This window comes from Staurois parvus, unplaced genomic scaffold, assembly GCF_062004578.1.
Source record: "Staurois parvus isolate SC_StPar_1 unplaced genomic scaffold, SC_StPar_1.0 ptg000571l, whole genome shotgun sequence".
Lineage (NCBI taxonomy): Eukaryota > Metazoa > Chordata > Amphibia > Anura > Ranidae > Staurois > Staurois parvus.
In genome coordinates this window covers 925,900-940,579 of record NW_028318367.1, presented here as the reverse complement: position 1 = coordinate 940,579, position 14,680 = coordinate 925,900, and the positions used below count along the sequence as shown (strand labels likewise).

The 14,680-nt window shown below is 47.8% G+C and overlaps 1 protein-coding gene across 1 annotated transcript; it reads right to left on the bottom strand.

The window, feature by feature from the left end:
- Nucleotides 1–220: 220 nt before the first annotated feature.
- Nucleotides 221–998, bottom strand: LOC149450565 (uncharacterized). Its single transcript, XM_089691766.1, has one exon. The coding sequence runs from the start codon at nt 944–946 to the stop codon at nt 302–304; it is 645 nt and encodes a 214-aa protein (XP_089547892.1). The 5' UTR covers nt 947–998; the 3' UTR covers nt 221–301.
- Nucleotides 999–14,680: the final 13,682 nt, after the last annotated feature.

Sequence of the window (14,680 nt, the reverse complement as noted above, 5' to 3'; positions counted from 1 at the left end):
ACAGGTAATGACTCCATTTTTATTCTTCTCCTGCTATCAATGGCCAACCCGGTCCCACACTTCATCCATGTCTTCTGTGACCTCTGATCTCCTTATGAACTGTTCCTTCCATGATGAAGATCAGCCATGGAGTATATCTGAGGTGTATATCAGGGGGTGCTTCTTCCCCACATGACAGCTGGGATGTCCAGCAACATTCATCTAGAAGACATTTCCCGCACTCAAGGCACTAATACACCTCGAGGGTTGTGTGGGGCCCCTGATGTACAGGAAGACAGGACTTCAGTGAGGAACATTTCCCTCACTCAGGACAGGAATGTGGCTTCTCCCCCATGTGAGTTCTCTGATGTCTGTAAAGATCGGACTTCTGCAAAAAACATTTCCTGCACTCAGAACAAGAATATGGCTTTTCCCCTGTATGAAATCTCTGATGTGTGTTAAGGCCGGATCGCCCTGAAAAACATTTCCCGCACTCAGGACAGGAATACGGCTTCTGCCCCGTGTGCAATCTCTGATGTGTGTAAAGATGGGACATCTGTGAAAAACATTTCTCGCACTCAGAACAGGAATATGGCTTCTCCCCTGTGTGAGATCTCTGATGTATGTAAAGATGGGACTTCTGTGAAAAACATTTCCCGCACTGAGGACAGGAATGTGGCTTGTCCCCAGTGTGCAATTTCTTATGTCTGTAAAGATTAGACTTATCTGAAAAACATTTCCCGCACTCAGTACAGGAGAACCTCTTCCCTGTTGGAAGGCCGGCCCGGTCCCGCACAGTCTGAGGTTCCTCACGATACGAGGAATCTGATGGTCCATCTACACTGGGTGGTGCCGGATGGACATTGGAGGGAGCCGGGTTTTCTCCTGGACTATACTGTGTGATGTCCTCATTTTCTACTTTCCAGTCTGGAGACAAAGTGAGACAATCCTCGGAGGTTTTCCTCATCTCCCGGCCATGGACTAAAATACAAAGACAAAGAGGATTACTAGACAGGAGCTGATTGGTTCCCCCAAACCAGGACTCCGCCCACATCAGGCAGCTTGGTCTCTGAGGAGCTTACAATTCCACCCTCAAGGGAACTAGGAAATGGCTCCTCTGATCTCCTACCAGGTCATTTCTTTATTCATGGACCTTAATCAGAGAGTGAGGAAACAACCAGAACTATCTTTTATAGGAGGGACAGTGATGAGGGGATTATAGGACGAGGGTCCCCACCCCCTCTATCACTCATCGCCATCTTCCCAACACAAGAAGTACTGCACTTCCTTATTTACTCCATGATTTAGTCATGAAGAACAGCGGGGCTGAGCCCCACCAGAGGTCAGAGAGTGAGGATGGGGGGAGAACAACCAAGATGAAGACTGGACTGATCCTGAAGACCACCATCATTGGGGTATTGACTCCTCCCTCATTATCACTTTCTGTTTAAGGGTCCAAAGTTGGAGGATGTTATCACATTATTATCACCATGTAAAAGTCTGTGCTCCAATCACATCATCCGATATAAAATGTCCAGCTGGGAGGAAATGGGAGCAAAAGAAGAAAGGCCGATGTAATATACAACATATTGTATAAGATACATCAGATAGGACTATATAGTATCAAAATGATGTAATATACAACACAGAGTATACTTCATTTACCTCTCTAAAATGCCACCTGTACTCCTCCTCCTCATACTCTTCTTCTCCGTCCCCAAAATCTCTTCTCTCTATCCCCACTCCTCCCAAACAACTATACATCACCCCCTCACTGCTTCCATCTCCCCCCTACGGCTCTCACCACCTCCTCCTGTTACTCCACTCTCCCACTGACCCGAACACCACTAATGGCAGAACCACACGCTCTTGTACATCCCGCTCCCATGCCACCTTTCTCACCCTTCTCCTCCTAACCTCAGGGGACATCTCCCGAACCCTGGTCCTCCTCCACCTCACTCACCCACAAGGCACCCACCTACTTCCACGAACTGCCGCAACCCCCTCAACCTAATACTGGTCCCCCTGCTCCCCAAAACCACTCCTCCATTTTTGTGTGCACTCCTGAATGCCCATTCGGTTTGCAACAAACTTACCGCCATCCACAACCTCTTTGTCTCCCGCTCCCTCAACCTCCTGATGATCACCGAAACCTGGATCCAAACCACTGACTCCACCTCCCCTGCAGCTCTCTCCTATGGAGCTCTCACCTGGACCCACTCACCCAGACCCAGCGGTCAGAAAGGTGGTGGGGTTGGTATGCTCCTATCACCACTGAGCACCTTTCAAGTCCTCCCAAACTCCCCCTCTCTATCCTTCTCCTCCTTTGAGGCCCACTGCATCTGACTGTTCTCTCCAGTCCCTCTGAGGATCGCAGTAATCTATCGGCCTCCTAGACCCGTATCCCGCTTCCTCAATGACTTCTCCGCCTGGTTACCCTTCTTTCTCTCTGAGCTGCCCACCATCATCCTTGGAGACTTCAACATCCCTACCAACATCAATAGCCCGGCCACATCCCAACTCCTTCACCTAACCTCTTCTTTTGCACTCGCACAGTGTATACAGTCCTCTACCCACTCTGACAGGAACACCCTGGATCTTGTTTTCTCTCATCTCTGTGCCCCCCACAACCTCACAAACACCCCCTTTCCCCTCTCTGACCACAACCTCATTACCTTCCCCATCTCCTTGTCCTCAAACACCTATCCCTCCAAACGTCAAACCATCACCAGCCGAAACCTCCGCAACTTGAACCCTGCCCCTCTCCACTCTGCAGCTGACCATCTGTACGACAGTATCCTTCCCCTGTCCTGCCCTGACCTGGCCACTACTGCTTATAACAACTCACTGTCAGCCACTCTCGACTCCTTAGCACCCCTAACCACATGAAACATTAGACCCCGACTGCTTCAACCCTGGCAGAATGACCATACCAAAAACCTCAAGTGACGCAGTTGCGCACTGGAGCAACAAGCATTCAACCGATATAAATCCGCCTTCCCCACCTACACCTCCTCCCTCCATGCTGCCAAGGAAGCCTACTTTGTAACCCTCATCAATATCCTCTCCTCCAGCCCTCGCGTGCTTTTTTCCACCTTCAACTCTCTGCTCTCTCCGCCCCCACCTCCACCCAGTACCTCACTCACCACCCACAAGATTGCTAACCACTTCCAAAGCAAGATCGACGCAATTCGCAGGGACATCACCAGTGCTCAGACTACTGCCCCACCTAGCATCCCTCACACAAAAACCCCCTCAACACTCCACTCCTTCGACCTTGCTACCACTGAAGAGGTCACTAAGGTCTTCTCTGAAGCTCGCCTTACCACCTGCCCCCTTGACCCTGTCCCCACACAACTCCTACGATCACCCTCCTTCACCATCCTACGCTCCCTCACTCACATCTTTAATCTTTCCCTCTCTACTGGCGCATTCCCCTCTCCTCTGAAGCACGCGCACATCACTCCCATACTTAAAAAGCCCTCCCTGGATCCCACTGACCTAAACAACCTCAGACCCATTTCCCTGCTGCCATTCTCATCCAAACTCCTTGAACGCCTAGCCTATAATCGCCTAAGCTCCCACCTCACCGACAACAACCTCCTTGATCCCCTGCAGTCTGGCTTCCATCCCCTAAACTCCACCGAAACCACCCTACTCAAACTCACCAATGACCTGCTAACCACCAAAGCCAAAGCCACTACTCAGTGCTCCTACTCCTTGACCTCTCTGTGGCTTTCGACAGTCGACCACCCCCTCCTCCTCAAAAATCTATACTCTTTTGGCCTCAGAGACTCCTCTCCTGACTCTCTTCATATCTATCACAATGCTCCTTCAGTGTTACCTATAATGCTGACACCTCCTCCTCACTCCTCCTCTCTGTTGGGGTCCCCCAAGGTTCTGTCCTCGGGCCCCTTCTCTTCTCCATCTACACCTCCTCCCTTGGCCAACTGATACACTCTCACGGCTTCAACTACCATCTCTATGCCGATAACACTCAAATCTATCTCTCCACCCCTTGCCTCACCCCTTCAGTCTCCGCCCGAATCACTAGCCTACTGAATGACATATCAGATTGGATGTCGCTCCACTTCCTTAAACTGAACCTCTCCAAAACCGAGCTCCTAGTTTTTCCCCCAACCCGCGCACCCCCCCCCCCCCACTGACTTCTCCATCACGTCCAACAATGCCACCATCAGGCCCACCCCACAGGCAAGAGTACTTGGTGTCATTCTTGACTCCAACCTATCCTTCCAGCCCCAAGTCCAATCACTAACAAATTCATGCAGACTCCACCTCCGCAACATCTCCAAAATCCGCACGTTCCTAACCCCAGAAACCACTAAACAGCTCATCCACTCCCTCATCATATCACGACTCGACTACTGCAACTCCCTCCTCACTGGCCTGCCTCACCACAGGTTATCCCCGCTTCAGTCGATCCGGAATACGGCAGCCAGGCTCATCCACCTTACCAACCGCTCCATTTCTGCCACCCCCCTCTGCCAATCCCTCCACTGGCTTCCGATTGCGCAACGGATCAAATTAAAAATGCTAACACTGACGTACAAAGCTGTCCATAATACTGCGCCAAACTACATCACCGACCTAATATCCAAATACTGAAGGAGCGTTGTGATAGGAAGGACAAGAGCCAGGAGGGAGTGGAGTCTCTGAGGCCAAAGGAGTGTAGTTTTTTGAGGAGGAGGGGGTGGTCGACTGTCGAAATCCGGAGAGGTCGAGGAGTAGGAGCACTGAGTAGTGGCCATTAGCTTTGTTCGGGTCAGTGGGGTCCAGGGAGGGCTTTTTAAATATGGGAGTGATGTGTGTGTGCTTTAGAGGGGGGGAATGTGCCAGAAGAGAGGGAGAGATTAAATATGTGGGTGAGGGAGTGTAGGATGGAGGAGGAGGGTGATCGTAGGAGTTGTGAGGGGACAGGGTCCAGGGGGCAGGTGGTGAAGCGGGCTTCAGAGAAGACCTTGGAGACTTCCTCAGTGGTTGTAAGTTCAAAGGAGTGAAGTGTTGAGGGGGCTTCAGTGTGAGGGATCTTAGGTGGGGTGGAGGTCTGAACAGTGGTGAGGGAGAGGGGTGATGAGGGGGTGTGAGAGGAGGTAGGTGGGGAGGAAGTTTGAGCAGCGGCGATGTCCCTGCAAATTGTGTCAATCTTGTTTTTGAAGTGATTGGCAATCTCAAGGGCGGTGAGTGAGGTGCTGGGTGGAGGTGGGGCGGAGAGAGTAGGGAGTTGAAAGTAGAGAGGAGTCGGCGAGGATTGGAGGAGAAGGTATTGATGAGGGTCGGGAAGTTGAGGAGGTGTCGAAGGCAGATTTATAGCCGGTGAAGGCTTGTTGGGATCTGGTTTTGTGCCATAGTCGCTCCAACACACGACTGCATCATTTGAGAGTTTTGGAATGATCAGTCTGCCAGGGCTGGAGTGGTCGGGGTCTGATGCTTCATGTGGTTAAAGGTGCTAGCAAGTCAAGAGTGGTTGACAGCGAGTTGTTACAGGCAGTCGTGGCCAGGTCGGGGCAGGACAGGGGAAGCATGCTGTCGTAAAGTTGATGAGCTGCAGAGTGGAGGGAGGCAGGGTTCAGGTTGTGGAGGTTTTGGCTGGTAATAGTTTGACCTTTGGAGGGGTAGGTGTTTGAGGACGAGGAGATAGAGAAGGTGATGAGGTTGTGGTCAGAGAGAGGGAAGGGGTTGTTTGTGAGGTTGTGGGGAGGGCAGAGATGGGAGAAGACAAGGTCCAGGATGTTCCCGTCGGAGTGGATGGTGGATTGTATGCACCCATGTACCCATGTAAAAGATGTCCCATTTGCATACACAGTAATATGCCTAAAAATAAAATGGATTCTCTAACATCTACTACAACTGGAAAGACTTTTGATATCACATTTCATAACCTGTAATACCAGATATGCTGTATATCTCCTCGAATGTTCGTGTCGGAAACAATATATTGGCCGTACAACCAGAAGGCTACGTGACAGGTTTGTGAACACTGCTATAACATTAAGATGGATTTCAGAGCATTCATTGTTAAGGAGGAGCCTAGCCACGCTGTGACGTCACGCCGCCGGATCACGGGGGTCCGGCGGCCATCTTTCTTTCTCGCTCATCAGTGCATTAAACAGCTTCCTAAGCTATTTTCTTCTTACCTGGATACTCTGCAGTTTTACTGTTTTGGAAACTCTGTATTATTACACATTTGTGTACCTATTATATTATTATTTTGGATAACTTCCCAATAAAATTTCAAACATACTACACTAGGAGTTCCTATATCTTTTGCTCCACCATGAGCACTTAAACCCCCCAGGACCCCAGGTGTGCTTCTGCAGCCCAGAGGAGGGATCCTTTTTGTGACCAGACCCTTATACAGCACACCCCTTGAGGGACCTCTGACATCCTAAGCGCCCAGACCGACAGAGGATGTGATTTCTACACCAGGCTGCACCTCTTTAGATGGGAGAACCTCTGGCTGATTGATATGATTAATGTGCACTAAGATTGCGCTTTTGGTGAGTTGGCAATCTTACCATTTTACTGCACACCACCGGATTATTATTGCCCACACTGGGGCCACACAGATTTATTGCAGAACTGTTCAATTATTTATTTATTTCAGGTACCTGTATAGCGCTGTCAATGTATGCAGCACTTTACACATATATTGTACATTCACATCAGTCCCTAACCCTCAAGGGGTGTACAATCTAAGGTCCCTAACTCACATTCATACATACACATATTAGGGCCAATTTGGACAGGAATCAATTAACCTACCAGCATGTCTTTGGAGTGTGGGAGGAAACCGCAGTACCCAGAGGAAACCCACGCAGGCACAGGGAGAACATGCAAACTCCATGCAGGAGGTGCCATCGAACCCATGACCCATTTACTGCAAGGCAGACGTGCTAACCATTAAGCCACTGTGCCGACACCTACTATTGGGAATCTTTTGCTCTACACCTTATATCGGACGGGTATTATACTAATCACCCCAGGTTGTGGCTCTCTAACACACCTGCGCAGGCACAGTGCAACCAAATAGCATGCTGGAAGGACACGCGGTACACACAGGATACTAGGAACCAAGATGAGGAAAACCTCTGAGGATTGTCTCACTTTGTCTCCAGACTGGAAAGTAGAAGATGAGGACATCACACAGTATAGTCCAGGAGAAAACCCGGCTCCCTCCAATGTCCATCCGGCACCACCCAGTATAGATGGACCATCGGATTCCTCGTATCCTGAGGAACATCAGACTGTGCGGGACCGGGCTGGCCTTCCAACAGGGAAGAGCTTCTCCTGTACTGAGTGTGGGAAGGGTTTCTCTTCTAAATACAAACTTAATGTGCATAAAAGATCTCACACGGAGGAGAAGCCATATTCCTGTCCTGAGTGCGGGAAATGTTTTTCAAGGAAGACCCGTCTTTACACACATCAGAGATCTCACATGGGAGATAAACCGTATTCCTGTCCTGAGTGTGGGAAAAGTTTTTCACAGAAGTCCAGTCTTTGCACACATCAGAGATCTCACACTGGGGAGAAGCCATATTCCTGTCCTGAGTGTGGAAAGTGTTTTTCAGATAAGTCCAATCTTTACACACATCAGAGATCTCACACAGGGGAGAAGCCTTATTTCTGTCCTGAGTGCGGGAAATGTTTTACAAAGTCTTCCAATCTTTACACACATCAGCGATCTCACACAGGGGAGAAGCCGTACTGCTGTCCTGAGTGTGGGAAATGTTTTTCACAGACGTCCAGTCTTCATAAACATCAAAGATCTCACACGGGAGAGAAGCCACTTTCCTGTCCTGAGTGAGGGAAATGTTCCTCACTGAAGTCCTGTCTTCCTGTACATCAGGGATCCCACACAACCCTGGAGGTGTATTGGTGCCTTGAGTGCGGGAAATGTCTTCTAGATGAATGTTGCTGGACATCCCAGCTCTCATGTGGGGAAGAAGCACACCCTGATATACACCTCAGATATACTCCATGGCTGATCTTCATCATGGAAGAAACAGTTCATAAGGAGATCAGAGGTCCCCAAAGACATGGATGAAGTGTGGGACCGGGTTGGCCATTGATAGGAGAAGAATAAAAATGGAGTCCTGCCCTGTGATTGGCTGAGTACATTTTGTGGTGGGAGATTTCACAAACACTTGCAGGTCTTTTTAAAAAAAAATGGTTCTACCTCCTGTATACCGGACACTTCCACCCCCTTCCTGCCCAGGCCGACTGGTAACTATCAGCGCTCTCACACTTTGAATGACAATTACACCGTCATGCAACATTGTACCCAAATTATATTTTTGTAATTTTTTCACACAAATAGATATTTATTTTGGTGGTATTTAAACACCACTTTTTACCAATTTTTCTTGTTTCTTGTTTTTACAAATAAATGGTCTTTCCTTATAAATGTAGACAAAGGTGTATTCTGCGCCATTTCTTGGGTACAATAACCCCAATCAGTGTCTATGATTCAGTGTGTAGGAGAGTTATAGAGTCTACAAACTATGGGATAGATGTCTGAAAATCCATCATGTCTGATGACGGCAGATCTCATTTCTGAGGATCAAAAACACCAGAACGGTACAAATTGTCAGAACTTTATCTGTGAGGAAATAATCCGTATACAATTCATGGAAACAGGCGGGATCTGGAATGAAGGAGATTCCCTACTAATTCTCACAAAGTAACCGACATCCCAGTTCTGTATTTGTGATAATTGGAAGACGAAATAAAACGCAATAATGTGCAAAAATATATATTTATTAATAATATAAATCAGTACAAAATGGGGATGAAATCTAATAGGTGATGATAAATAATAAACAATACAAGATAACAGTACAATGATCTAATCCACAATAATGGGGAGAAATACAAGCCAGCAATTACTGCCAAATATTAATGAATTACATCCAACTGTCTGGAAATGTCGTGTAAGAAATCAGTAACTCAGCAACATGTGACAACAGATATACAAATCCCCCCGTGATCTCTCTACAGCCAGATATTCAACGCTCAATGTGTACCTTGTCATGACTTGATCTGGAATCCCATACACAGGCCAATCCAATCCGCTTACAATCTGAGATGAAGATGTAATGTTACATGAAGTAGTCTGCCTTGTCATATATATACTGTATACATCCGGATAAACCAGGGCTCAAATTATTGAGTCTAGACCTACTAGCCAGGCACAATCCTTACTCTCCACCAGTTGCCCCACCCAACCTTGCCCAGGTCCACCTCCAACCCCAGCCCATCCCCCAATGTTGTCCCTAGCCCTGCCCCCAACCACACCCTTTTAAAGCTTATGAAATTACATTTTTCTTTAAAGAGTCCAAAATATAAAAAACTGCAATTATAACATAGCTTTATGTCAATTTAAACATCACTGCAATAGGGTGCAATCAAAATATCAAGTTTTACAGCTTTAAACCTGGAGTGAACATTTTGTATTTCTTTTGTTTATCTCCGGCATCTTTAGTAACTGCAGTAAAGTCTCTTTTAAAAGATGTAAGTTTAGTTTATAGAAGTATAGCATAAGAAAAAGTGCTTATTTTGATGCCAAAAATATGGAATAATAATTACTGTAAACATGTATTTTTTATCTCCAGCAGAGACCTTAGAGAAGTGCGGCATTAAGAAAAAAGAAAAAAGTGCCTTTATTGATGGCCAAAAAACATAAATAACAAGAGTAAACATTTTGCATTTTATATCTCCAGCATCTTATTAAAAGAGAGCTTAGAGAAGTAGTGCATTAAGAATAAACAAAGAAGTGCTTATTTAGATGCCAAAGAACATGGCATAACAATAGTAACCATTGTAACATAGAGCAGCCATGGTTTGTGTTGTACAGCAGGACCAAGACTTGTGTAATACCCTTTTTCTGATGCAAAATACCACTTTAATGGCTGTGTGTGGATTGCAATCTATTTCATGAAGAAAAAACACACCAAAAAATGATATTTTTGGGATGCCAAAAATCAGTAGGAAGCCAGTTTCACATCAAGATTTGCTATGGTTTTCGTTGTACAGCAGGACCAAGACTTGTGTAATACCCTTTTTCTGATGCAAAATACCACTTCAGTGGCTGTGTGTGGATTGCATTCTATTCAATTAAGAAAATAAAACACCAAAAAATGATTTTTTTTGGATGCCAAAAAGCAGTAGGAAGCCAGTTTCACATCAAGATTTGCTATGGTTTTCATTGTACAGCAGGACCAAGACTTGTGTAACGTCCCCTTTCTGATACAAAATACCACTCCAATGGCTGTGTGTGGATGTAATCTTTTAGTGGTGGTCCATTAACAGCAATCATCAGAAGATCATCCAAAGTCTCCCGTGTCAGTGATGAACGATAGACCGTCTTTATTCTGATTTGGTAGCTATAGCCACGTTCACATGAGGCGGTTGTTGGGGAAGTACGGCACAGAAATTGAACAGAGGGAGTATGTTGCTGAATCTTTCTTTCTGCTGATTCAGTCTTTTCAGAGTCTCAATAAAAGAGTCCATTTTGAATGGAGAGTTTGAGGTCAGCCCTCTCTGCTTCTAACAGCTCAATTTTGTCTTCAAACTGATTAAAAAAAACATGTTTTGCAATTCTGTGCAACTCAGTCCATCCAAAGTTGGGGATGTGAGCTTTGTCTGGCCAAGACACGCTGTTCAATATATGGACAGATTGTACAATATCTGAGGAGAACGAGGAAAGCCTCAAAATGAAATCTCTTTCTGCTTTGGCCAATACAGATTGGCCTATAGACTGAAATTCTGTCACCAGCTTGAAGGTTGGTCAGCTGCAGCCCATGTCGTTTTCCATCTTCTGTAAACTTACTAAGAAATTCAAGTTCATTTTTTCCTTTCCCATCAGAAAGATCCTGAAGAGTTTTAGCTGCTTGTTCTAGTTTGTTTTTTACCTGACAGATCATAAGTTCCTTGTTCTGAAGACCCTCTGACAAAGGTTTCAGCTTGCTAGAAAAATCGAATAGGAAATGCAAAAGTTTCACAAACTTCATCTGTTTCAGGTCTTTCAGGATGCCTTTAACTTTAGCAGATTCACATGATCCCTCAGATGATATCTGCTCAGAATGGCTCCCTACTGTCTTCCAGTGTTGCAGAAAAGCACGCAAGGCCTCAACTTTGCTGCATAACCAGCGCACTGTGTGTACATCTTTCATTTTCAAGATTTCCTCAAAGTGTCTGCGAGATCTTTACTGGTTGGCAACCCTTCTTGATCCACGTTACAAGGGTCAAGGTGCAGAGCTCATCCAGTCTTCCCAGAGGGAGCAGAGGATGAAACATCCTGAGGATGCCTTGAAATTGTGTAACACCTTTCCAGACACTGGGAGGTCACCATTTCCTGGACAACGTGTTTCTGAGGCTTCATTCTGTTAAAGGAAGAGCGGTGGAGAAGGCGGCCAGCTGACCGATTAAACAGTTCTTTAGTCCTCAGCGCCCAGGACTGTTAGGTTTAAGCACCCATCGGCAGGGTCTGCATCATATGGTGCAGGATTATCTAGGGGCAAGAACAGACTTGGAGACCTTTCCAACTGAGCATCCACTGGGTTACTGGGTCTTGAGGATGGATCACTGGCCAGAACTTGCTCAATATGCCATCAAGGTACTGGCCTGTCCTGCAACCAGCGTGCTTTCTGAACGGACATTCAGTGCTGCTGGAGGTTTTGTGATGGATAAGAGTGCGTCTGTCCACAGACTCCGCTGACCAACTGACATTTATCAACATGAATCAATCCTGGATAATTTTTCTATAATTTTTAACAGTTCTCAACTGCAGGGCCCATGACTGCACCCAGCAATAGTAACTGTGAGGGGACACAGTGTTCAGGCACCATCAACACTGAAGGCCACATTGTTCTACACCTGTATGAGAGATGCATTACATATAATTTGAATTTTTAGAGCCGGGTCCAATCCTGCACTTGTCAAGAATAACTCTGAAGGGTTACAGTGTGAGTCCTGCTGCAGCAGGTTCTATACATTGTACAGATGTGCAACTTTGCAGGTAGTTTAAGGGACCCCCAGGCATGATATTTAAATGAATATTTTTTTTTTTTTACTTTAAGCCAGTGCTTCTCAAATAGTGGGGCGCGCCCCCGAGGCTCCATCAAGGGGGGTGCGTACAGGGGTGGGCAGAGGGCTGCTGTCTCTTACCTGGCTCCCACGATGATCCATCCAGGAAGCGCTGCTCCTTCCGTCACTCCGGCCACTCCCTCACTCCTGCCGCTCGGCTCTGCCTCCTCACCGGTGATTGGCCGCCAGAACTGTAGCTCAGGAAAGGTACACAGGCGGCCAATCACGGGCGAGGAGGCGGAGCTGAGTGGACCCGCGAAAATCGAGTGAGGGAAAAGCCGGTAAGTGTGCAGTGCAGAGGTGCTGCTGCAACCACATATGCTGGCTGCAGCAGCACCATACTGCAACAGGGGTCAGCAAGTGTCATTGGTGTCAGTGGGAGGAATAGTGCCGCATCATTGGTGTCACTGATACTAATGATGGGGCATTATTCCTCCCACTGACACCAACGATGGGGCACTATTCCTCCCACTGACACCAACGATGGGGCACTATTCCTCCCACTGACACCAATGATGGGGCACTATTCCTCCCACTGACACCAACGATGGGGCACTATTCCTCCCACTGACACCAATGATGGGGCACTATTCCTCCCACTGATACTAATGATGGGGCATTATTCCTCCCACTGACACCAATGATGGGGCACTATTCCTCCCACTGACACCAATGATGGGGCACTATTCCTCCCACTGACACCAATGATGGGGCACTATTCCACTGACACCAATGATGGGGCACTATTCCTCCCACTGACACCAATGATGGGGCACTATTCCTCCCACTGACACCAATGATGGGGCACTATTCCTCCCACTGATACCAATGATGGGGCACTATTCCTCCCACTGACACCAATGATGGGGCACTATTCCTCCCACTGACACCAATGATGGGGCATTATTCCTCCCACTGACACCAATGATGGGGCACTATTCCTCCCACTGATACTAATGATGGGGCACTATTCCTCCCACTGACACCAATGATGGGGCACTATTCCTCCCACTGACACCAATGATGGGGCACTATTCCTCCCACTGACACCAATGATGGGGCACTATTCCTACTTATAACAATTTTATAGACAAATGATACTATTTACAGTCGCGGGGGGGGCGCAAAATGTTTTCTTCTTCCTAGGGGGGGCATGACAGAAAATAATTGAGAAGCACTGCTTTAAGCAATGAAAAATAACTGCCCCTTTAAAAACTGTACTATTAGAATTTATTTTCCACTGATTCTTGTCCATCAGGGCAGTACCCGAGTCCCCATACCACTTTTATTGCTGACACCTAGCATATAATCCTTCTAAATGGGCACTTTTGAATTTTCAAGTTTGAGTCCCATAGGTTCGATGTTGGCGGCAAACGTTTGGTCTGTTCGAATGTTCTACCATGAACTGAACCGGGGGGTGTTCAGCCCATCACTAGTGATAAACTAGAAGTGCAGAGAGAGAGCACACAGAGCAGATCACACAAAACCCAACATATGGGGGTATATTGGGGAATGTGAGGCACAGTATGGATAACAAGACACAGCACAACAAAATAGTCCACCAGGTAGCAATGTAATACCACATAGATAGTCCATGTAGGATGGCCAAGCAAAATGGAGAACCAGTACACCAGGCCACCAGACGGTATGGCAAGGGGAATGTACCCAGCCCACCGGGTGAATACAGCGTAGCAGTGGTTAAGTCCAGCACACTAGGCAGGGATCTAGGCGGACCAGGGTAGGATGTAGCAAGGGTCAAATCCAGCTGATACAGCAGGGATCCGGGCAGACAAGTGGTTGAGTCCAGCACAGGGCAGGGATCCGGGCAGACAAGTGGTTGAGTCCAGCACAGGGCAGGGATCTGAGCAGACATGTGGTTGAGTCCAGCACAGGGCAGGGATCCGGGCAGACAAGTGGTTGAGTCCAGCACATGGCAGGGATCTGGGCAGACAAGTGGTTGAGTCCAGCACAGGGCAGGGATCTGGGCAGACATGTGGTTGAGTCCAGCACAGGGCAGGGATCTGGGCAGACAAGTGGTTGAGTCCAGCACAGGGCAGGGATCTGGGCAGACAAGTGGTTGAGTCCAGCACAGGGCAGGGATCTGGGCAGACATGTGGTTGAGTCCAGCACAGGGCAGGGATCTGGGCAGACAAGTGGTTTAGTCCAGCACAGGGCAGGGATCTGGGCAGACAAGTGGTTGAGTCCAGCACAGGGCAGGGATCTGGGCAGACAAGTGGTTGAGTCCAGCACAGGGCAGGGATCTGGGCAGACATGTGGTTGAGTCCAGCACAGGGCAGGGATCTGGGCAGACAAGTGGTTGAGTCCAGCACAGGGCAGGGATCTGGACAGACATGTGGTTGAGTCCAGCACAGGGCAGGGATCTGGGCAGACAAGTGGTTGAGTCCAGCACAGGGCATGGATCTGGACAGACAAGTGGTTTAGTCCAGCACAGGGCAGGGATCTGGGCAGACAAGTGGTTGAGTCCAGCACAGGGCAGGGATCTGGGCAGACATGTGGTTGAGTCCAGCACAGGGCAGGGATCTGGGCAGGCAAGTTGTTGAGTCCAGCACAGGGCAGGGATCTGGGCAGACAAGTG